The sequence below is a fragment of the Hoplias malabaricus genome, chromosome 7 (genome assembly GCF_029633855.1).
Source record: "Hoplias malabaricus isolate fHopMal1 chromosome 7, fHopMal1.hap1, whole genome shotgun sequence".
Lineage (NCBI taxonomy): Eukaryota > Metazoa > Chordata > Actinopteri > Characiformes > Erythrinidae > Hoplias > Hoplias malabaricus.
In genome coordinates, this window is record NC_089806.1 from 26,895,828 (window position 1) to 26,918,784 (window position 22,957).

Consider the following 22,957-nt stretch of genomic DNA (forward strand, 5'->3'; position numbering starts at 1 on the left):
CCTCACTCCTCCCCACTGGGTTGGCTAATCAGTACTAGATTCCATGACATTCAGTTATGAATCCCTATTATGCCTAGTTCATTAATTACGGATGAATCAAGGGTGATCTACACCCAACATTTACAAGCCATTGCTTTATTCCCAGCTCTAAATATTGGCAAGCATATTGGCAAGGGCCTGACCATTCATGTCCTTAACTCTCACACTACACCTGCATTTATGGTTGCTCAGAGTCACAGGGTGTTAAAGCAGATGCGTGCACATAACTCCACCAAACTAATTTTGAGCATCCCTTCTGCTAGGATAAGCTGGCTGCTCATTCTCCTGATCATCAGCTCCTTAGGGACCACTGTACTTACAGAAATTATTGAACCAGGGCTCAATTCTGGAATCGTATTAAAGGATCCATTAAGATTGCTGATCACTAATTGTCACCTACATGTTTGTATGGTTGAATTTTGCAAAAGTCTGTAGAGAAAAAAATTGCAAGTAAACATCTTACAAACAGGGGAAGTTGAAGCCTGATGGTTGGTGATGCTTTACCAGCTGCTGAAATTCACAATTATGCAGTCCGAATTGAGTGGCTCTAATAAGCAGCCCAAGTGTTTTATAGGGGGACTATTAAAGGCAACTGCTGCCTTGGGGTCTCTTCTGGGTTTTGGAACATCCACCGTTAATCTAGCTGCTGTCTGGCAACAAATAAGAGACTTGCAGTCTGAAATTTCAACTAAATTCACAGCAACAACATCTGCAAACAACTGGGCAAACCTTACAAGACATGGTCGTTGTGCTAAACGCTCACAGCAAGGCTCTGAACAAAACCATACAAACTGTAAATTCCTTGTTCTCAATTATACAGATCGATGTTGCCCACATCCAGCTTGAGAACATGCTACTGTCTGACATGTTCATGTCAGCTCCTCCATTGACAGCTTAGCCTTGGGGAGAATTCCCACTTGTCTTGTTCCCCTGTCATTAATTCAGGATATTCTTGCAACGGACGCTCAAGAAGTAGTTTTAAGATATTTAAGCACATTTAGCCTACGTTAGGTAGCACCATCCCAATTCATGTCAATCCCCAAAACCGGAAACTAGTATTCATCATTAACCTTCCCATAATGGTGCCAGAAATATTTATCGCTTGAAATATGTTACTAATGTTGGGTCCTGGCAAGACCTAAGTTCAAGTGAAACCACGCCACTTGTAGCATATCATGACAATAACTTTATATACGTGGTTCCTAATCTGCTTATGTCAACAATTACCAAAGATATTCATTATTTGTGCCCTATGTAGTGGAGGAAGGACAAGGATGCTGGCCATCTTCAAGATTATGGATTATTCAGATTGTTTGATTATGGAATGTAAGCTTCTCCTCCGGCCCTCTACAGGGATCATGGGTTTCTTAGCTTGGACTGCAAGAATGGCCATAAAACTACCCCCACAGAGTCTGTTTTGGAGACCCAAAGGCCATTTTCCCTCTGAGGTGTAGGAGAAAGTCCCTACACTAAGAGATCTGTACACACGGTTTATGACTATCAGACCACCATTAGACCAACAGATAGCTCTTTTAAATCAGTCACGTGATCCTGATAACTAACTCATAAAGTCATCACATGATGAAGGCCAGGACTCCCCAAAAGCATTTGTCAAGCTAATGGTCAGACTTAATCTAGGAAAAAATTTACAGATGGTCCACAGGAGAATGAGTCAACACCCTCACAAGTTTTCTATAAAAAAATAATATTGAGGCTAATTCTCCTTTCCTACTGATAAATCTTCACTGGAAACTTATATCAATGGACAGGACTTTATGAGACAGTCAAAATGATACAATACTCTGCGGCATGGAAATTTTAACTGAATGTGAAATTTGGGAAATCATATATCACAAAAGCAACAATTTGTTCAGTGTGTGTGTCTCTCTCCCTCATATTATCTCTGTCCCGAGAGTTATCATGGACACTTATGCATTTCCTAAGCCTATTAGGCATTACCCAATGTATTATTATTTTTTAATCATGTGATATTCTATGTTATTCTCATGTAAATGTATTTTAACCGCGCCTGCATGATTTTATATGAATTTCAGCAAACAAGAAGATCAATTCCTTGCTCAATTTAAAAGAAAACGAATTAATCTCTAATAACTAGAATAGTTTGTGTACCTTTATCAATATACTCAATGTATTAACTCATGAAAGGAATTAATGCTAAAATATACAAGAGGTTTTATCCGCATATTCAAAGTTTATGGCTGGTAAGATGCTGTTCTTTTGTGAAATAAAAATGTATTTAAACTCTAGACAGTGTCTGGCAGAGATTCTTCTTCATCCCCCATGCCACAACACCCCAGAATAAAGGCACAACAATACCACAACCACACACCAAGACTTCAATGTGACATTTAAATTGATACCAGATGGAATTACCAAATAAGGCATTCAGTGTCACGCCCTCGTCTCGTCATGTCTGTTTTCCCGACCATGTGCTCGATCTCAGCACATGGCTTTGTTTTGTTGTTGTTCTAGTCCCGCCTTTATTCCACCTCATTGTCCGTCCTCCTCGTTATCTGTCCAGGTATATCTTGTCTTTGTCTTGTATTTAAGTTCCCTTGTGTTTCTCCTGTTTGTCGAACAATTCTTCTTTGCCCTATGTCAAGTCGGTTGTGTTATCTAGTCTGTCTGTCTGTTTCTCTGTGATTGTTTTCCTAGTTGTTGTTTCATGTCATAGTTTTATTTCCTCTGTCGTTATTTCATTAACTCTTTAGTCTGTCATTCCCGTTTGCCCTGTTTAGCTCCCCGTGTTTAGTTTAGCCTGCTTGGCTCCCTGTTTGTTTTCGTTCTGTTATAGTCTCTTTGTTTTGTTATATTCCTTTATTAAAAGTACTGTGTTTTAGCGAGTGCGTCCGCCTCAGTCAGTCCGCCCCGTGATCCCTGACATTCAGGAGCAACTACGCCCCCACATGGAATGTGTGGGGCCTAAAGAGTGTCCTCAAGTGGGTGTCTTGAGCTACAATGGCATATGACATAAAACAAAATGTCCACTGTTTCAGAACCTGTGACAATTCCTGTAATGTTTTCCCTTTCATTTTTACTGTTAATCAAGGTTGTTGCATTTCACATATTTTCTTACATTTTTGGATACCCTGATATAATATAACCTAGATTTGTAAAGATGAATGTTTATTTTTGCTTGTATTTTTACAGGTGACACTGTTGGAAAAATAATTGGATAAAGTCCAAAATGCTGGATTTAACATGACTTTAAAGAAACCCTCTTTTTTCAAGTACTGTTCTGTATTTGGGTTAAAACTGTTTTGTTTATATCCTATGTTCAGTGGACTGTGGAATAGTCCACTTGGAAGCATGTTTTATTCCAATATATTTCTCTAAGGGGATTAATTTATGAGACGTTTTCTGAAAGAAATGTCCCTGATGTATTCCTGTGCAGGTTCTTAGGACTAAGCTCTGTCTAAAATCCTTGGTGCCAATCACCAGCATCTCTGCGAAGCCCTCAGAGTCCAGAGTCCCTCAGACAATAGGTTCTTCCAATGGGTGGGACCTAGAGGACTTTTGAAAAGGGCCCACACAGAATGAACAGTCAAGTCAAAGAGGACTCATTCAGAGTCCGAGAGGAATTAGTTACAGCAAATTCGGAGCTTCAGTTCAAAGATGGCGAGTCGACTTGAGAATCCACAACGACTTGTGAGAAATCACAATTTTCTGAGAAGCTCAACTTCACATAAGTAATCTCTCAGAAACCTGGACCTGGAGGTTGTGGGTTCGTTTCCCGCTCCGGGTGACTGTCTGTGAGGAGTTTGGAGTGTTCTCCCCGTGTCTGCGATGGGTTTCCTCAGGGTGCACCAGTTTCCTCCCACAGTCCAAAAACGTTGGTAGGTGGATTGGCGACTCAAAAGTGTCTGTAGGTGTGAGCGAATATGTGAGTGTGTGAGTTGCCCTGTGAAGGACTGGCGCCCCCTCCAGGGTGTATTCATGCCTTGCACACAAATATGGAGGATCTGGAGGGATTCTGTGGAGGACAGGTCTCAGATCTTTTGTCATTATTCCAAATCCTGTTTCACCACTTGCCCTTACCGCTTAGCCCAATCTCTCCATTTTGTCTAGTGATAAGGTTTCTCAATTCTTATTCAGAAGGAGGGATCGTGAGAATTATTACATGGTTGTAGAAATTAGATTTTTCAGAGAAACATTTGTAACATAATTCAATGTATATAATTTTATCACTAAACTAGGGGAGGATGCCATCTCAGACATTCACTAATAAAAGTATCTGTTTTAAAACACATGATAATCAGTATACCTTCTTAGTTTTTACTGTAGTTCTGAAATATTATCAGTGTTTTACTGAGCTTAGGGTTTAAAGGGAAAATAGATAAAAGTATCTATTGGCACGCAAAGATTTCAGTAAATTTTGATCGCTACAGATTTAAGTAATGTAATGACAATATTTCTCATGTAGATGTATTATGTCCATAGATTGAATTCCAAAAGAATACCCTTAAAACTGTACAAATACTTTTGAGAAACACATTTTACCTGTTATTGGTGTGGGAATTGAACACACTGGGACATCTGTAAAAGACATTAAAATAAATAAAGCTATTTTAAAACTACCTGAAAAGTATCCTTTAAAGCTTTTAGTAAGTACATTTAATGTTACCTCTTGAAAGAAAGTGTAAAACCAAACATCATTGCATTGCCAGAAACCAACTCAACATATAACTTCATGTAAAACGAGTTTAAAATAAGGGGCTAAACGACTGAAGTATAAGAAATGCTTCTTACTGGTCAGCTCTGTGAGAGGTTGGCAGAAAAGTTCATCTTTTGGAAAACCATTGATGCATCCACATGTGAAATTGGTAACGTTTTCGCAAGGTCCATATGTCATGCATATGTTACATGGCCAGAAATACTGATCCTCGCACCAGCACTGGTATCCAGTATTATTCAAAGCACACACTGGGAATTCACAGAAACACACACCAAAGATGCTTCTTAAGCTCAATAGTATTCTTTGCCAATTCCTACTCCAAGCTTCTTGAACTTAGGCCTACTTGGTGATCACAATTCTTTCAACTGTTCATTGTTATATAAATGTTAACATTTATTTGGCTCACCCTAAATGTAATTAACAGAATGCAGAAGGCAAAAGGCAGAATAAATGTGGGAACATTTATTGTGACCTACAATGGGTCAACAACCAGTGTAAGTAAAGTGTTCCTTCTAACTCATGATATATTCCTGGTGGCGTTACAAATGTTGTCAAAACATATGCCTGATATATTGTAATAGTGATTCTGGGAACACACCCATAGAACCATTACCTGTAGTGATGTTGAGGTCAATGATCTGAATGTCACTGATTTCCAAGGACAAACTGACCGTCTTCAGTATGTTTCTCAGTTCATTAAGCACTGCTGCATCCACGGTGTCAATCTCAATCTCAAGCATATATTCAGTAGGAGCTGAAGTGCAAAAAAAAAAAAAAAACTTTATTTGAAAAGGAATGTCAATATTCAGGATAACCTAACTAAGTATCAACATGGAGGACCACGCTTTCCATAAAAGTTAAAACAGAGTACTGTCATGTCCTATCAGCTTTCATGGACATGAGATGTTCTATGCATTATGTAGCAGATATGTGTCCATTTGGAGTAAAATACAGAAAACATTTCATTGCATTAAGCAATATAACAAGACTGAACGTTTTTCTGATAAAAATAGCTTGTTGAAGTTATAATGAGCAAAAAAGTCACTTCTGTAGTGCAATCAAACAAAGAATGCAACCTTTTATACTGTGAAATTACAAACAACACCTGGGCAACACATGAGCTGATGCAGCATATGTTTCTGCCAGATGCTCAGGAAGTAAATAAATTATTAGAGGACTGACATATAAAATGTTTCACTGAACACAAGATGAATGCTTTACTATGGTCATCCTAAAACCAAACATCATTTAATTTCCAGAAACCAACTCAACATATAACTTCATGTAAAACATGTTTAAAATAAGGTTCTGAACATCTGAAGTATAAGAAATGCTTCTTACTGGTCAGCTCTGTGAGAGGTTGGCAGAAAATTCCATCTTTTGGAAAACCACTGATGCATCCACATGTGAAATTGGTAATGTTGTCGCAAGGTTCATATGTCATGCATGTGTTACATGGCCAGAAATACTGATCCTCACACCTGCACTGGTATCCAGTATTATTCAGAATGCACACTGGGAAATCACAGAAACACACAAAATATATTGCATATTTGTATCAGTATAATCAGTCTACTTATCATTAAAGTAATGCTAAATAAAAGTTTATTTTACATCACATAGTTACTGGATACCCTGTTGGACTACATAAGGTCAGAGAGCTTTTAAAGAAAGTGTCTTCACAAAGAGCTAACTATACAGTTTTATAACATGCAAACAATTTAGGATGAGATGCTCAGCATTACAAAGACACGTTCCACATGTCCTATTTAGTTCTTTTAGAGAATGATTAGATATTTTTATATAAAATTTCCATTACATTTACACATTTTCATCTCTCTATATCTATTGCTTGTCTAACTTCTTTTTTATTTCTTATTTTTGCCAGTCTAAAGGCTTATTTTTGGGGGTCTTTGATGTTTGCAATAACAGAAAACACAAATGCACAAAGAGAGGGGGGGAGAGAGAGAGAGAGAGAGAGAGAGATTATTTTTAGATTCAATAGGTGCCATTTTTCAACTGAGCTTTTTACAACATTTGTGGAAGTAGGTATTTATTCATTCATTCATTGTCTGTAACTGCTCATCCAGTTCAGGATCAAGGAGGGTCTGAAGCCTACCCGGAATATACCTTGTTTCACAGGTGGCATGCTATTACTGTGACAAATATATATACATGCTGATTTGTTCAAGCAGATGTACTGTGTCTATCAGTGAAAGTAGCAACTTGACTCATGCAGTTTGTCTTAATCTTGGTGCATTGCAATGTTTGTGTCTTAGCCCAGATATAATCTAGTGTTTTTGAACGACATGCATTTATAAAAATATTTTTAATTTTTAATCTTTTTTTTTTTGTTAAAATGTACCTAATTGTGCCATGTTTTAACAAAAAAAAAACTAAGTATACAACTTTTGACATTGCTGTCCAGATGTGTCTGATAATCTTGTTATGCCTGTTTTAAAATGGGGGCCTGCTCTAAGCCCATAATACATTGTAAAAAGCCCCCCAGAACCGTTAGTTCTTGATGAACCTACGATAAAAATTGGTGAAGCCCAAGAAGTGTTGGACCAGATGCACAGAGGTTGGTCTAGGCTTACCCTAACTAGGGTCTTCACCTACACACTGTCCAAAATTTTATAGTGTTGGAAGGGCATCATAAGTTGCACCCAGCAAAAACTTGATATGACCCTACTCCATTGCCCATTACTCTTGCCAAGTGATCCATTGCTTCTCTAAATTCTTCCAATGAAGCCACTGGCCTTGTGTCACTTGACGCTGCTGTATCGAGTCTTGCCTCCTTTTCCTGCTCGCAAATATACTGTCTGGTGAAGTGGCCTTACCAAAGGTTTCCATGAATCACTTGACCCAAGGCCTGCTCTTCTGCATTGCACTTAGCCAATTACATACCTTAGATCTAATGAGCTCCTAGCTACCTGCACTGCCACTTGTGGGTTCAACTTCCTTCCTGCTTTTACCACAGCACCCCTAGACAATTCTATATTGCCTTCTTAATGACTGTTTCCTTCCTCTCGACTTCTGTGATTGGAAAATCATAAACTGTCAGTGGCCATCCCATGCGAAACCACAGTTTCAGCTTCCCTGGCAAACATGATCTATCAATGCTGTTAATAGTCTAAACCAGTTTGTCCTTTACACCTACAACTTGCTCTGTATAATGTAGTGCTGCAATGTACCGTCTACCTCACTCTTCACTTGTCACTCGTTCCATCACAAAATTTTCAGAATCTGGAAGAATCTTCATAAGTGTACTATGCACAGCAGTTTGTGGGGTTTGTATATGATGTTTTTTTTTTTTCTGTTGTAGCTGTTTGTCTACTTTAACACACTGGTCAGTGCTATCTTGAGTGTAATTCACTCCCAGAGATATCCAGACAAGTGTGGAGTTCAGAGACTACTTATAGATAAAGATCTATAGGATGGATAACTAACTGTGCTTAGACAGATGGGCTGTAGCCTCTAACTGTACACCTGGGAGGTGCAGTTACAAGGCCATTGAAGATTTCAATTCCAACCCATATAACATCAGGATGGCAGTACTATATTGTTTCATATCCAAGTTTTAGTTATTGTTCAAACCGAAGCAAGACATTGTTTCACACTGGAACATGGTGCAACATAAAGAAACACAACACTACAGAATACTACATAATATGCAACAGTGCACACAGTCAGAAAAACAAAACATTATATATGACAAATATACAGACAAAATAGCAACATCAGACTGAGCAGCACTGACAGACTACATGGTTCTGAATGCACAAGTTCTGGTTGTCATTATATTCATGCATGCAAAGCTGAGGTAAAGTCTGTGTTGTGAAAATAACATTACACCATATTTTAACCTCTGAAATGACTGCTTCATGCTAGAGCATTGCCATAATTTGTCATTACTGGTCTTTCTTCAGTGAAGAATTAGGTGCATAAGGCTGATGGACTATAGTCTATATTTTTTGTTTCTGTTAAAACAACCACTGAGTAGAAGTACAAGTTGTGTATCTGTTCTTTCATTCATTAATTGTCTGTAACCGCTTATCCAGTTCAGGGTCATGGTGGGTCCAGAGCCTACCTGGAATCATTGGGTGCAAGGCAGGAACACACACTGGAAGGGGAACCAGTCTTTCTGTGTACCTGATTAACTGGCTATTTAGTGTAGTATTCTGTATATGCTCTTAGTTCATTGTGTGACATCTCTCCTTTATCATGGTCACTTTTGTTAACAAACACATATACATATAGAATTGTTTTTCATTTTAAAATGCCTGAATTTTTTGTATTTATTTTTTTGTATAATTTTTTTTGTTAGGAATATCAGTTTAACACAGTTAAACTACACAGTCCCACAACACAATTAATCAGTTTTTATTTTATTATTTTTTTATTTGATTACCTATATTGCATTTGTGTGTGTATATATATATATATATATATATATATATTTTTTTTTTTTTTTTCACATTTAGGTAAAACAACTGAACTGGTCCATTGTCTGTAGCTGCTTATCCCACTTTTTTTTCAAGGTCTCTTTTTTAGTCGGTTGGTGAATGCCTCATGTTTTTACAGATCTTTAACTAAAACTCTATGTAATCAATGTAAGAAGATTTTTTGGGAAACTACAGAGAGGTATGCATAGTGGAAGCTGAGCTATAGGTAATGCATTGTTTAATGCTTAAGAATGGGTATGAGATAGGTTTCTTTTCATATATGGCTAGAAGGCAGGCTTCTGAATATGTTCATTCTAACTGTGATGGAAATATTTTCATTAGTTAAAGTTAAAATGTGTTAAAATGTTAAAGTAAAAAATTAGTTAAAGTTAAAAAAGTGGTACTGGAATGTTGCTGGTTCGATCCCCAGGACTGGCGAGAACATGGCTGAAGTGCCGCCCCCCATCCCCAGACAGCCATTAGTGTGTGTTCATAGCCCCTAGTGCACTATTGTGTGTGTGTTCACTGCCAAAGATTAAATACAGAAGATCTTTCTTTGTAAGTTGTAAAATGACAAATTGGCTGCACATTATCATTATCACTACACTGGTCTAATTCACATGAATTCTAATCACACACCTGTTTACTCCCTATTTATATCACTGTTCACTGTCTCGTTCCTTGCTGTGGTTCATCCCTGCACACAAAGTGATCTCTCATTGTCTAGTATCTCGTTGTCAACCTTTTGCTGGTCTTCCCGGTTACCGTCTTTTGCCTTGTCCCTTCTGTATTGACCATGCATGTCATCCATATGTGTCTGCTCTCTGTCTGGTCATGGCAATAACTAGATTTGCATTTTTAAAGGAAATACATAGGGCTTGAAAAGAGCTGGAATTGTATGACTGTGGCAGTCTGTGTGAGTGTTTGAAACTGTGCGTGATTTTGTGAGTGTGATTGTGACTGTGACATTGACGGCAGTTAAGATTTGAACCTTGAACCTTCTGAACTGTATTCAACAGGGGACTTTTTATTATTTAAATGCAAATTTATGCAAAAATGCATAGCACACCCTCTCAAAACAGAGAGGTTTGAAACACAGATTTAATGGAGTCTTTACATTTAACGGTTCGGCTGTATTAATATTGGAGAAGAATAATAATAAAATATAAGATGAAATAAAAATATAGTGCTTAAACTACATTTTCAGTCAAATTTCTATATTTAATTAATTTAATAGTATTTAAATTCATAAGATTTATATATAGCAAACACTAATTAAACTTTGCTTGCAAGTGAGATAAAACAATGGCTTTGGGGGAAAATGCATATAATTATTTATTGAATTAGTGCAATAGTCTAAAATTAGTCTAATTTTTGTGGAGCACTAAAAGTGAACAGTATTGACCACAGTCACACTATTTAAAATAAACACTCTCCTAACAATTAATCATAATTATTAATAATTTATCAGTTTCAGGTCCAGGTATTTATTTATTTATTCATTCATTCATTCATTCATTCATTCATTATCTGTAACTGCTTATCCAGTTCAGGGTCGCAGTGGGTCCAGAGCCTACCTGGAATCATTGGGCGTGTGCGGGAATACACTCTTTTGAGTCACCAATTCACATACCAACGTTTGTTTTTGGACTGTGGGAGGAAACCAGAGCACACAGCGGAAACCCACGCTGACGCGGGAGTGCACTCGAACCCAGAACCTCAGGGTTCCTGGAGCTGTGTGACTGCGGCACTACCTGCTGCGCCACCTAGCTGCCCATTATTTATTTATTCATTTCATTTTTAAAAGAGCAACCTGTAAGATATTTACTGTACTTAGTCAATTCCCATGATGTGTCATCATAGATTAAGGGGAACTAAAATGTTTCAAAATAACAAAGCTTTAAGTAGGTTTAGACAGTAAATTATTGTAAATGCAGGGAAACGGTTTCCATTTTTGCCTTTTATTTAAGTAGGTAAATGTTTAGTGACATTACATACAATTAGTTTGTGTGATTCAAAAAATCAATAAACTAGAATAACTGTTGCTTCAAAAAGTTTAAAAATCAATAGCGTAAGCTTAGGCTCTTAAGATGGAACAGAGAATTCAAGAAGCTGTCTAATTATGCCAATAAGACTTGTAAAAGGACACATGTAAGGTCAAACAAAATGTTGGACTATGACAATAGTGAATAGGAAGCAAAGTTCTGCCTCCTAAACAACATTTATGATGGAAGGGAAAATAGATAAGTAACACCAGCCTTCTCTAGTCTAAATATTTACTGTGGATTTGGACAGTAAACTATTGTAAATGCAGGGAAATGGTGGCCACTCATTCACTTAGCCATTATGGTCAAAATTTCTTGTTCGCTCAGTTTTCCTCAAACTGGCTGTCTGGTCTGGGGAGGAGGCAGACAGCTCTCTCCACTGTTTTGAAATTATGTATCATAGTTCCAATTTTAAATGTTCAGTGTCAATATTACAGACTGCTCCTTTAAATATACAGAGGCACGTTTGCAAGTATATTTCTTCAACTTTATAATAAATAATATCGGTTATACAATACCTCATAATATGATAAACATACAATTGTTTTACATTTTGGTAGACCCCACTGGAAAACTGGTAAGAAAAAATAAATAAATAGTCCACAGAATGTTTAGAAACAAGTTCTGTGGAATGATGACTGCTATTAATAAAGCAAGCTGTTATTTCTGATCAGTTGACATTGTTTCTAAACCTTTACCTATGCCACATTTATGATTTGATAATAAGTTAAATTATATAGCGCCTTTCTCAAACTCAAGGTCACTTTACAACAATATAGATATAACATACGTCAATACATATTGACTACTTATATATTTATTTTTTTATTACATAAATGTGTTTTGGAAAAAGGTGCCCAAACATTTACAATTAACTACAAAATATTATGTTTTATTGAAAGGTAAAAGAAAAGGTCTGTCAAAATTCATTCCCACCTGTTGTAATGTCCATGTTTGTGACTTCTGTAACACTGTCAAGTGGAATTGGAAAGCTGAATTCTCCTAGAATCTTCCTTACTTCATCTGTCACTGGGGAGCTTGAAGTGCTTATTTCAAGTTCAACCATGAAATCAATGAATGGCATTTCTATATAAACATAAAATTTAAAACAATTTTATATATATATATATATATATATAGATATATATATATATATTTCACACTGAATGCTTATTTCTTAACCAAAACAAATTATCTTACCACTTTCTGGCACACACATCGGTCCATCACTTGGAATAGCACTTATACAACCACATGGCCTGGTACTGATATTAGAACAGGCTTCATATGCAACACAATCATTGTATGACCAAACAAACTGATCCTCACATGTACACTGGTAATTCATTCCATTTGGCTGGCACACTAGAAAAGACAGAAAAGGTAGGGAGTTTGCTGGAAGGCCATTTGCTCTGAAGCCTGATGTTTAATTATATGCAATCTGAGACATGACGATGATTTCCTTGAATTTGTTTCGTATGAGTAACTATGCCATTCGTTTCAATGCCTAAGTACTGATGCTGTAAAGTGAGGAATCATAAAAATTACTCTTCATGCTTATTTATGACAAAGCGCCTTCAATGGAATATGAAGAAAGAACCAGAGTCCCAGACTAACTTTAGACTTAACAGGTTAATGATCAACGTATTCCCTTTGTAAAACTGCTTAATCAACAGCTATTCAAACTTTCCTTAATGCCCAGAGGTTTATAAATTGAAAAAAGTTTTACAAGGAATACATGTTATAAAAATAATTCCAGTTGGATAAGATAAAAATTTTATTTTAATGATGTGTTTATAATGACACATGACATGAATCACCAGAATCTACCCATTTAGTTATACAGCTATTTAGTTATGTGTGTACCATTTGTTTTGTTTGAATGATATTACTTTGTGTTAACATTATAATTTTTTATATTGCATCCTAATTAATATCTATCAGATGTAATAAACTTGCTCTAGGCTACCTTGAAATTACTATGCTCATATGAGGAACTCATGTGTAAGATTCCATGTGTAGGAATATTGTTTGTTCATAATTGCAAATGCATTTTTCAGAGATGTAATAATTGTGCTCCACACTGTTTAAAGCACTGAAGCTACGGGAATGATTAAGAGGAAAGCTCATCTTTACCAGTGATAAAAAGCTGATTCTGAACAAAAGTTGAGCACGTTGTAGTGCATATTCATTCAATGACATGTACACACAACAGTATATATTTGATCACTTATTTTTTTTACATTTTAAGGGAAGCTGAGCTTCCCTTGCAGCATTAGAGCAATCGCCGCTGATAGAATGAACGCTGATATATATAGAATGAACTTTGATATATATAGAATGAACTTTGATAAATATAGAATCAATGCTGATATATATATATAATGAACTTTGATATATATATATAATGAACGCTGATATATATATATATATATATATATAGAATGAAATTTGATATATATAGAATGAAAGCTGATATATATTGAATGAACTTTGATATATATAGAATGAATGCTGATATATATAGAATGAACGCTGATATATATAGAATGAACTTTGATATATATAGAATGAATGCTGATATATATAGAATGAAAACTGACATACAAGGGTTGGACAATGAAACTAAAACACCTGGTTTTAGACAACAATAATGTATTAGTGTGGTGTAGGGCTTCCTATTGTGGCCAATACAGCATCAATTTGTCTTGGGAATGACATATACAAGTCCTGCACAGTGGTCAGAGGGTTTTTAAGCCATTCTTCTTGCAGGATAGTGGCCAGGTCACTGCGTGATGCTAGTGGAGGAAAACGTTTCCTGACTCGCTCCTCCAAAACACCCCAAAGTGGCTCAATAATATTTAAATCTGGTGACTGTGCAGGCCATGGGAGATGTTCAACTTCACTTTCATGTTCATCAAACCAATCTTTCACCAGTCTTGCTGTGTGTATTTGTGCATTGTCATCCTGATTCACGGAATCACCTTCAGGAAACAATATTTGAACCATTGGATGCACATGGTCCTCCAGAATGGTTCGGAAGTCCTTGGCAGTGACACGCCATCTAACACAAGTATTGGGCCAAGGGAATGCCATGATATGGCAGCTCAAACCATCACTGATCCACCCCCAGGCTTCACTCTGGGCATGCAACAGTCTGGGTGGTATGCTTCTTTGGGGCTTCTCCACACCGTATCAGCATTCATTCTCTCTCTCTCTCTCTCTCTCTCTCTCTCTCTCTCTCTCTCTCTCTCTCTATATATATATATATATATATATATATATATATATATATATATATATCAGCGTTCATTCTATATATATCATCTTTCATTCTATATATATCAGCGTTCATTCTATATATATATATCAGTGTTCATTCTATATATATCAGCATTCATTCTATATATATCAGCTTTCATTCTATATATATCAAAGTTAATTCTATATATATATATATCAGCGTTCATTCTATATATATCAGCGTTCATTCTATATATATATCAAAGTTTTTTTGTTTTTTTTTTCTGTTCTGTTTGTATGTGAGTGAAAAACTGCATATGACAGTGAGACAGTGATACACAGGCTTGCTCTCTCTCGCTCTGTCTCTCTCTCTGTCTCTGCCCTTTGTCTCTCACTCTCTCTATTAATATTAAAATATTAATAACATTTATAACTTTCTGTAGCAGAGTGGAAAACAAGGAACAAATTGCCATCCCGTTTTCTAGTGTTCCACATGTTATATTTTCCAAAAGTTACAAGAAAAAAAAACAAAAAAAACCCAACATATTTATCTTCAAAATGTTTAGGACTTGAAGATCAAATGCAATGGAAAACATACTCCTGGACTCCGTCTCCTTGGAAAGTGCCATAATACATATAATAATAAGTATTATTTGTTATTATTATAGGTGCATAAAGCTTACCTGTTGTAATGTTTAAATCATCGATTTCTGTTGTGTTGTCTAGTTGTAATGGAAAACTGATTGAGTTCAAAGAGGATCTGATTTGCTCTAGCCAAACCACTTGTGACACATTCACTTCCACCACCACTATGTATTCCAGAAGCATTGTGCTGGCTGGGAATAAGAATGTGACTTATTATAAGTAAAAGATATTTCACCCATAGATTGATAAATGCAGACAGTCTTGAGCTTTGCGAAGATATAGAAATATTTGTCTGATCATACAACTTTTATCTTGTAAAACTTACCTTGCTTTGGGAATGGTTAAGGTAAAACACACACACAGAGACATATATCTAATCATAATCTGTTTTTAATTATAATTTTCATACGTATTTGGAATGTATGTGTTTTTGAGGAAATAGAATTACAAATAATTTCCTAAGATGCCAAAGTCATTTGCACAAAAATAAATACTTATTTGAAAGAAGATGAGACTAATTTATTTACCATCTCGTTTTTGTCTTGAGTGCTTAGGTTCTCCATTCATGGAAGTAAACTGCAAGAAAAAGTATAGGAAAACATATTTAAAAAAAAAAAAAAGGGCAAAGAGAAATTAGCCGGACCACCATCTGTCATATAGCCATATAGACAAAGTCACAGAAGTTTTTCTGGATTTTCAAAACCAGTAAAGCCTAAAATACATATCCTTGTCATTGGAAGGTCTGGAGAGACTTAGGTGCTTCATATCAATGTCTTTGTTTACAATAAGTGAAGTTACCACGTGATGTAGTTTTGGGAGCTAGGCCACGCCCCAATTACCTCTTCATAGCTTTATTTATACCTCTTCACTCTCACTCCATCCCTGTGTCGGACAACATGGCATTGCGCTTTTTTCTCTCACTCTCCCGTTTTTCTGCTATCATAGACACTCTCGTCGCTGCCGATGACAAATTATTTTCCGCAACCCCCGGTCCCTCATCTACTGTTTCGCCACCTACCCCTAGGCTTCGCTTGGAGGTCGAGGTTCCTGCCACTCCTGCTTCCTACCACCTCAGGCTCTCGATCCAGCCACCTCCGAGCTCCGCACTCCGGCTCTAGCCGTTCCCACCACTCCTCCTCAACCTCTCCTGCTCCTTTTCACCACTCTCTTTGCTCCAGTCACCGGACTACTCTTCCCACCAAATCTGTCACTCGGAAGGCCCTGCGTTTCTCCTCCCACTGCTCACGCTGCTGCAGATTGGACAGTGGGCGGCCTCCAGAAGGAGGCATCGTGGCAAGATCACGGCATCTTGTTTTCCCATTTTTTTGCTGCTCCAGGCTTCCTCCACCGGTCCGAGGCCCACTGCACTCGACCACGTCATGCCAGTTCCGCCTCCTCACCGCAGAGGCCGCCCTTGCCAGCCGCCCCCCGGAGCTTCCACAATACCTTCCGATACAGCATTCCCAGCCTCGGACCTTGTAGACACTGCCATGCTATCAGGCCCTTCAATCTTTGTCGCCGTTGCCCCGACCCTCCCGGCTTCAGTTCCAGCCCAGGCCCGCCTCTTCTACCCGGGCCCGCCCGTTCCCGGATTTCCGTGTTTTCTCGACTTTCTCCTCCCCTCCCTGCTACCTTCGTTTCCAATTCTCCCTCTCTCCCTCCTTCTACTCTACCCACCTCCTACCCGTCTCTTTTCTTCTTCTTTCATTGCCCTCCTCTTCCATCCTTCATGCCTTCTAATCATCCATCATCACCCCTCCCTCTTCATCCCACCTCGTCCCTATTCATCCATCCCCTGCTCCTCATTAATCCCACCCCGACCCTATTTCGTCATTCCAACTATCTCCATTTCAGGCTGCACCTTCTCAGGCCCCTCACCTTCTCTCTATCTCTCTGCCTACAGGTGCTGCTTCTGGCTCTGCCTCCTCCCAACGTTTGGCTGTTCAATCCACCGCTCGTTCCCCCAAGTCTCAGAGAAAGGATCCTGCAAGGTGTGGACATCGACTTTTCAGCCTTACTGCACCCTTCTTCAGCCTTCGTGGCTCCTCTCACCATCTACATAGGGGATCTTTACACTCAAGGCTGCCGAACCGCAACCATCAAAGATTCATGACAGTTTCAGAATTTGCGCTGGCTTTCTCTATTTACCACGACATTCTCTGCTCTGCCTATCCGATCCGTTGGCAGGAACGATTACCTGTTCATCATCCTCGATCTCGCCGTTCACTTCGGGGGTTCTGCCTTTTATGAATACCATCAGCAATTCTCTGCACAGGCCGCTTCCCGCCTGCAGCAATGGAACATCGTTTGCTACTGGGGTGCTCTGGATCTAGAACTCTACTGCCGTGTCTTTGCCGGTCGCATCACCCTTTTATGCAATGTGTGTGGTAACCCAACCCATCCCATCCCATGTTCACTTCTCACACAAACTCCCACTTCTGCAACCGCCATTGCCCCCACTTCATCCACAGCCACCATCGTGCCACATGTTACTACTTCCAGTTCTCGTGATAGTCGTAGACAACGCCTGTCCTACCTTAATGGCCAGATATTTTGTAACAACTTTAACTCAGGTGGATGTTTTGCACCCTCATGTAGATTCCTACACATCTGCACATACTGTGGCCAGGCTCACGCCCGACCCAGCTGTCCCCTTAGACCACCTAGATTCGGCAGCAGCTGACTGCTTCAGTTCCTTTCCACTACAATCAATGTGCCGGAATTCACCACCTGCCTCTCCCATCATCCTGACTCCACTTTTGCCCATTTCCTTCTCAATAGCCTTCTCTTCTGCTTTTCTCCTGGCCTGGTAGTCCTCCCTGGCTCCTCCTTCTCCGCTCACAATCTGCTATCAGCCAAAGCCAAACCCAATGTTGTTTCATCACTTCTAGACAAGAAGGTCTCAGATGGTTTCATGATTGGCCTCGATGACTTCCTGTTGCTCGACATCCCTTTCTCCCTGCCAGCACGCTGCATTACCCAACTCGACTCTGCCTTCTGCCGCCTAGGTGTTCCCCTCTCAGCAGAGTAAACCCTTGGTCCCACTAAGTCACTCGAGTTCTTTGGCATTGTCCTGGATTCCGTTCTATTCCAAGCATCCCTCCCACACGATAAACAAGACCGCATCATCCAGTTCCTTTCTGACCTTCTTACTCAAGCTAGTTGCAATAAGCATCAGCTCCTCTCTCTGTTGGGTCACCTGAACTTCACCACGTGAATTATCCCCCAAGGTCGTGCTTTCATTTCACACCTCCCTATTCTCGTCTCTTCTGTCTCTTCTCTGTTCCAGGTCATTAACCTAAACTCTGCTTGTAAATCTGAGCTGAACTTCTGGCTCCTCCTCCACCACTGGATTGGCCTCTCATTCTTCTAAGATGATGCTCTTTGCAATCCCGAAGACCCCTCCATATTTACAGATGCCGCTGCTTCTATAGGTTTTGGCAGCTACTAAGATGGTCACAGGTTCATATCTCAGTGGCCCTCAGAACTTTCCTCCTTCTCAATTGACGCCGGCGACTCAATTGCGTTGCGTGAGTTGTCGTAAACATAATTAACAAACGGTGTTCAAAGTCACTGCCACTCATATTCTTTCTCCGCCATCTCGTTTGGCATTCAGTCATGCACAAATTCATTTTAAGGGCCATTCCAATCCAGTGAGCTGACTCACTCTCTCGTTTCCAATTTCTGAGATTCAGAGCATTGGCACCTCAGTCATCCTGTTCATCCTGTTCATCCTACAATTCTTCACTCCACCCCAGTCTCACAGATCTTCGACGCCACTACATTGATCTACACTACACTATATCTACATTATAAAGCACAGCAAAACCGATAAGCTTGGCAGAACCACTTCAGTATATTTGTTCAAACTTCCTACTCAGTCCATTTGAAACACTCCTTCCATCTTCAGACCCGCCACATGCAAGCCTCATCTCATCACGAACCACTTTTCACAACCATACTTGAATCTGTCGCCACTCACCATTGGTTCCATCTCCATCTCCGTCACATCCTTTCTTTCAGTGGTTTCACATCATTTCTCTGGGTATGGTCTATGCTTCTAAAGTGAAGTCACCACATAGTTTTGGGAGCTAGGCCACACCCCAATTACCTCTCTACACCTTCATTTATACCCATACACTCTCACTCCATCCTCGTGTCGAACAACATCGCACCCACTACCACCCCGTCTCCCCCCCCCCCTTTTCCTTCTGACCATTTAAGCCCTTTACGCTCATGCCTCCAAGCCACTTCAAACTCCAGCCCAAATCTTATGAGTTCGCCCCCCCTCTCCAATGCTTCTCTGGGCGTGGTCTATGCTAGTAAATAACACATAATAAACTATAAAAATTGTTTATCTTCTCACTTGCTGAGAGTGTATGTATGATCATGGAAAGCCTGTTATTTTCTGTTCAAACAAAGCTAGCTACAAAACTGAACCGTATTGAGATGATATTAAAGCAACTCATTTACCAGAAACCAACAAGACAATATTTTAATATTTAAGTTTATGAACATTTCTAAAGCCAAGCACCTTAACATTTTATCCACCAAGGTAATCTATACTTGATAAAGGAACAGGATATTGATGGGAACTATTACTGACTTTCATTTCTACACAGGTCTGACTGATAAAACGGTGCTGTAACAAATTCACAGCCTTGTTTATTTTGAGTAACACCTCACTCTGTTCTGGCTTTAATAATCTGGAGATTTTGTCCATTTTCATGTGAAGTTAAACAAAAAGTTGCGCAGATGTATTTTACTCGTCAGAAAGTCAGTAAAACTGAGATGTGTCCGTGTATTTGTGTCTTTATAGGGACAGAAATGATTTTTTAAATATATAATAGAAAACAAAAAGCTGGGTCTCAGAAACATTCTCCAAACATAAAGAAGACACTATGATAAATATTACCTCAACAACATTCAACACATTTCTTTTTGGGGCTCCAGTAAAACCCTGACCTGCTTACCACAGTGAATGGTGGACCTACAGTGCTGAAGCGGCACGAGTGTGTCCCCAATTCAGCCCTCAACACTGACCCCTTAACCACACAATTTATAGGTCCCAGGAAACAAGGACATCTGTTCACTGCCGAACTGGAATGTGAAATATGGCTGGACTAACAACAGACAGTGTAGTGGCGCCACCTTAAGTCATCACTCCGAAACACGGCTGAATTAACTGTTCTGAGACTAGTTGTTGAGAGATTCAACTAACTAACTGTTGTGAGAGATTCAACATTAGGTGTCAGTCAGTGAGTCAGTGAGCACATACAGTTGCTAGTCATGAAATTAGAATATTATGAAAAAGTTGATTTATTTCTATAATTCAATTAAAAAAGTGAAACTTGGATATTAGGCTCATTCATTACACACAGACTTTATATATTTCAAGTGTTTATTTATTTTAATTTGATGATTATAACTGACAAATAATGAATGCCCCAAAAAAGACCTCAAAAGAGAACACATTGGACAGGTTGGCAGCACAAATGCTTCCATAGCCATGCAACTGTACTGCTGAAATTTAATACATAAACAGATACTCCTTAAAAAAAAAAAAAAAAAAAACATGCCATTTTGGACAGATTCCTTTCCATTCAACATTTGGCCCTATGCAAAAATAATAAAATAATATTTTTGTCATGTCTTGACAGTTTATTATCATTGAAACCTGTTATTTTCTGTCCATACCAAGCTTCAAAACTGAAGCCCTGTATTAAAGTGACTTGTTTACAACAGAAAACTTACTTTTTAACTGTTTTTTAAAAGCCAGCACCACATTTTGTCAACCAAAAATAATACAGACTTGCTAAATGATCAGAGCATCGCTAGGATCCAGACATTTATGTAAAAATACTTAGATTTCATATTTTATAAAATCTGTCTGATAAAACGTGCTGTATGTGAGAGTTATAATTCAGTCTCTCCCCTGTTCCAGCTTTAATGATCCGGAGAGCTGGCCTGATTTCTTCTAAAATTTAATGTTAAACAGAAAAACTGCGCAGATGTAACTTGATTAACTCATCAGAAAGTCAGTAACGGTCGGCTGTGTCTGTGTATTTGTTTTGTTATAGGGACAGATGTGACAACTTTCAGAAAGTGACTAGAAAGTGAAAGGCTCATGTGACACAGATACGCTTCCAAAGTAGCGACCATGATAAATGACCAACAACTTTCATTATAACTTTTTTTTAAATTAACAATTTTCAACACATTTCTGTTCAAGTAAACACTGTGATGTAGAGTGGAGTTAGGCTGAAAGTGATATATACACAAGGTGGTGTGCACGGCGAAATGTGTCCCATTTCTGCTCTGATCCCTTGAACACTTAATCCCAGCCTGGCCCTTTTGCTCACCTAAAACATCATAATATGTCACTGAAGTGCACACTTCAAGAAAGGGATTAGGGCTGTTTGTAAGAATTGGGACAGGGGAAGTCTGTGGACGGCAAAATTCCAGACCGTTTTGGAATCCCGGCTGGGCGCATATTTTAGGTCCCGAAATGAGGACAAAATGTCAGAGGAAAAGTGGACTTCTGGTCACCCTAGCTAAGCGGCAATGACTAACTGTGACAGAAATGTATGTGACGGATATTATATTTGCACCCTAAATATGTAACACATTTAAATGTATGCTATGCAGTATTATGCATTAGATTTACAGCTTCTAAATGATTGAGACATTCCACAGACCTGTACAGAAGAGCCTATATGGCTCTAAGCAATTTCTCATTTACAGGGCAGAGCCAGCTAGCAAAACTGTATCAGCCCACACTCGGGCCGAATCACGCACACACAAAAAAAAAAAAAAAAAAAAAAAACACTCTGCCCGATGTCTGCACACAGAGTCAGCATTGTCTCGGCCATGCTGTATGACCGTAGCGCGGGCTGATAATTCAGGCCCACACCTGGTAAACTTTCGGCCCAGACTTTGCCAAGTGTTGTGGCTCAAATTACTCTGCCCTAGTCCGGCAAGCCTAAACTAAATCACAATAACCAGACCACGAACGAGTTTGAGCCAGAAGCACACCATAAGTGCCAAACTCGGCCCAGATGTGGCTCATTACCGGTTGTAATGTTTATTTCTATAGAACCCCCCACACAACCACCACCACCACCACCATCCCTTCCCTCAGAAAAGGATAAGTTACATATGTGTACCACTGTGTGAAATGAACTCCATTTAGACAATCAAAACGGGTGGAATTTATTTACATATGTTTTAAATCACCTTTTAATATGAACTTATGTAGGGACCAAGGTAGCTACATACTCTGTGTGTTATTTGGTTAAGAATTATGTAAAACATGGTTTGTCTGAATATTACATTTTGTTAGCAAATAATCTTTTATATTGCAAAAGTATGATTCAGAATCTGGGGATATTCATTCAACAGGGAATGTCTTTAAGTCTTTGTTTTGTCAAGTGTCATAAATTTTATGTGATATCACTACCAAGGTACAGGAAACAGCCAATCAGGAGAAATTCTGGTAAAAGACCCAGTGGCGCGAAATGACTAGAGAGAGCTCTCTAACTCACTCTCAGAACAGAACAGGGGAAGAACAGAATGAAAATATAGGAAGAACTTCTCACTCTTGCATCCAGCAGCCAATGCTTCTCAGCTAGGGTAGTCAGTTAAGGGAGAGCCCCAGCTTCAGGCGTCTCTCAGGTGTCAGACTCTTCTCATCTCCTCAAGCAGGGTCCAGATTATCTGTAACCGCTTATCCAGTTCAGGGTCGCGGTGGGTCCGGAGCCTACCTGGCGCAAGGCGGGAATACACCCTGGAGGGGGCACACATTCACACCTACGGACACTTTTGAGTCACCAATCCACCTACCA

General features: G+C 38.9%; 1 protein-coding gene across 1 annotated transcript in view; it reads right to left on the reverse strand.

The window, feature by feature from the left end:
- Window positions 1-5,137: 5,137 nt before the first annotated feature.
- The window catches only part of LOC136702712 (uncharacterized), a 32,980-nt gene continuing 15,160 nt past the window's right edge, over window positions 5,138-22,957 (reverse strand). Inside the window, exons 3-9 of the mRNA XM_066677861.1 lie at window positions 15,641-15,689; window positions 15,152-15,304; window positions 12,426-12,590; window positions 12,162-12,311; window positions 6,077-6,250; window positions 5,349-5,489; window positions 5,138-5,142 (exon numbers count right to left, since the gene is read on the reverse strand). Of these exons, the coding sequence (XP_066533958.1) occupies window positions 5,138-5,142; window positions 5,349-5,489; window positions 6,077-6,250; window positions 12,162-12,311; window positions 12,426-12,590; window positions 15,152-15,304; window positions 15,641-15,689 (837 nt within the window). The remainder of the gene's footprint in view (window positions 5,143-5,348; window positions 5,490-6,076; window positions 6,251-12,161; window positions 12,312-12,425; window positions 12,591-15,151; window positions 15,305-15,640; window positions 15,690-22,957) is intronic.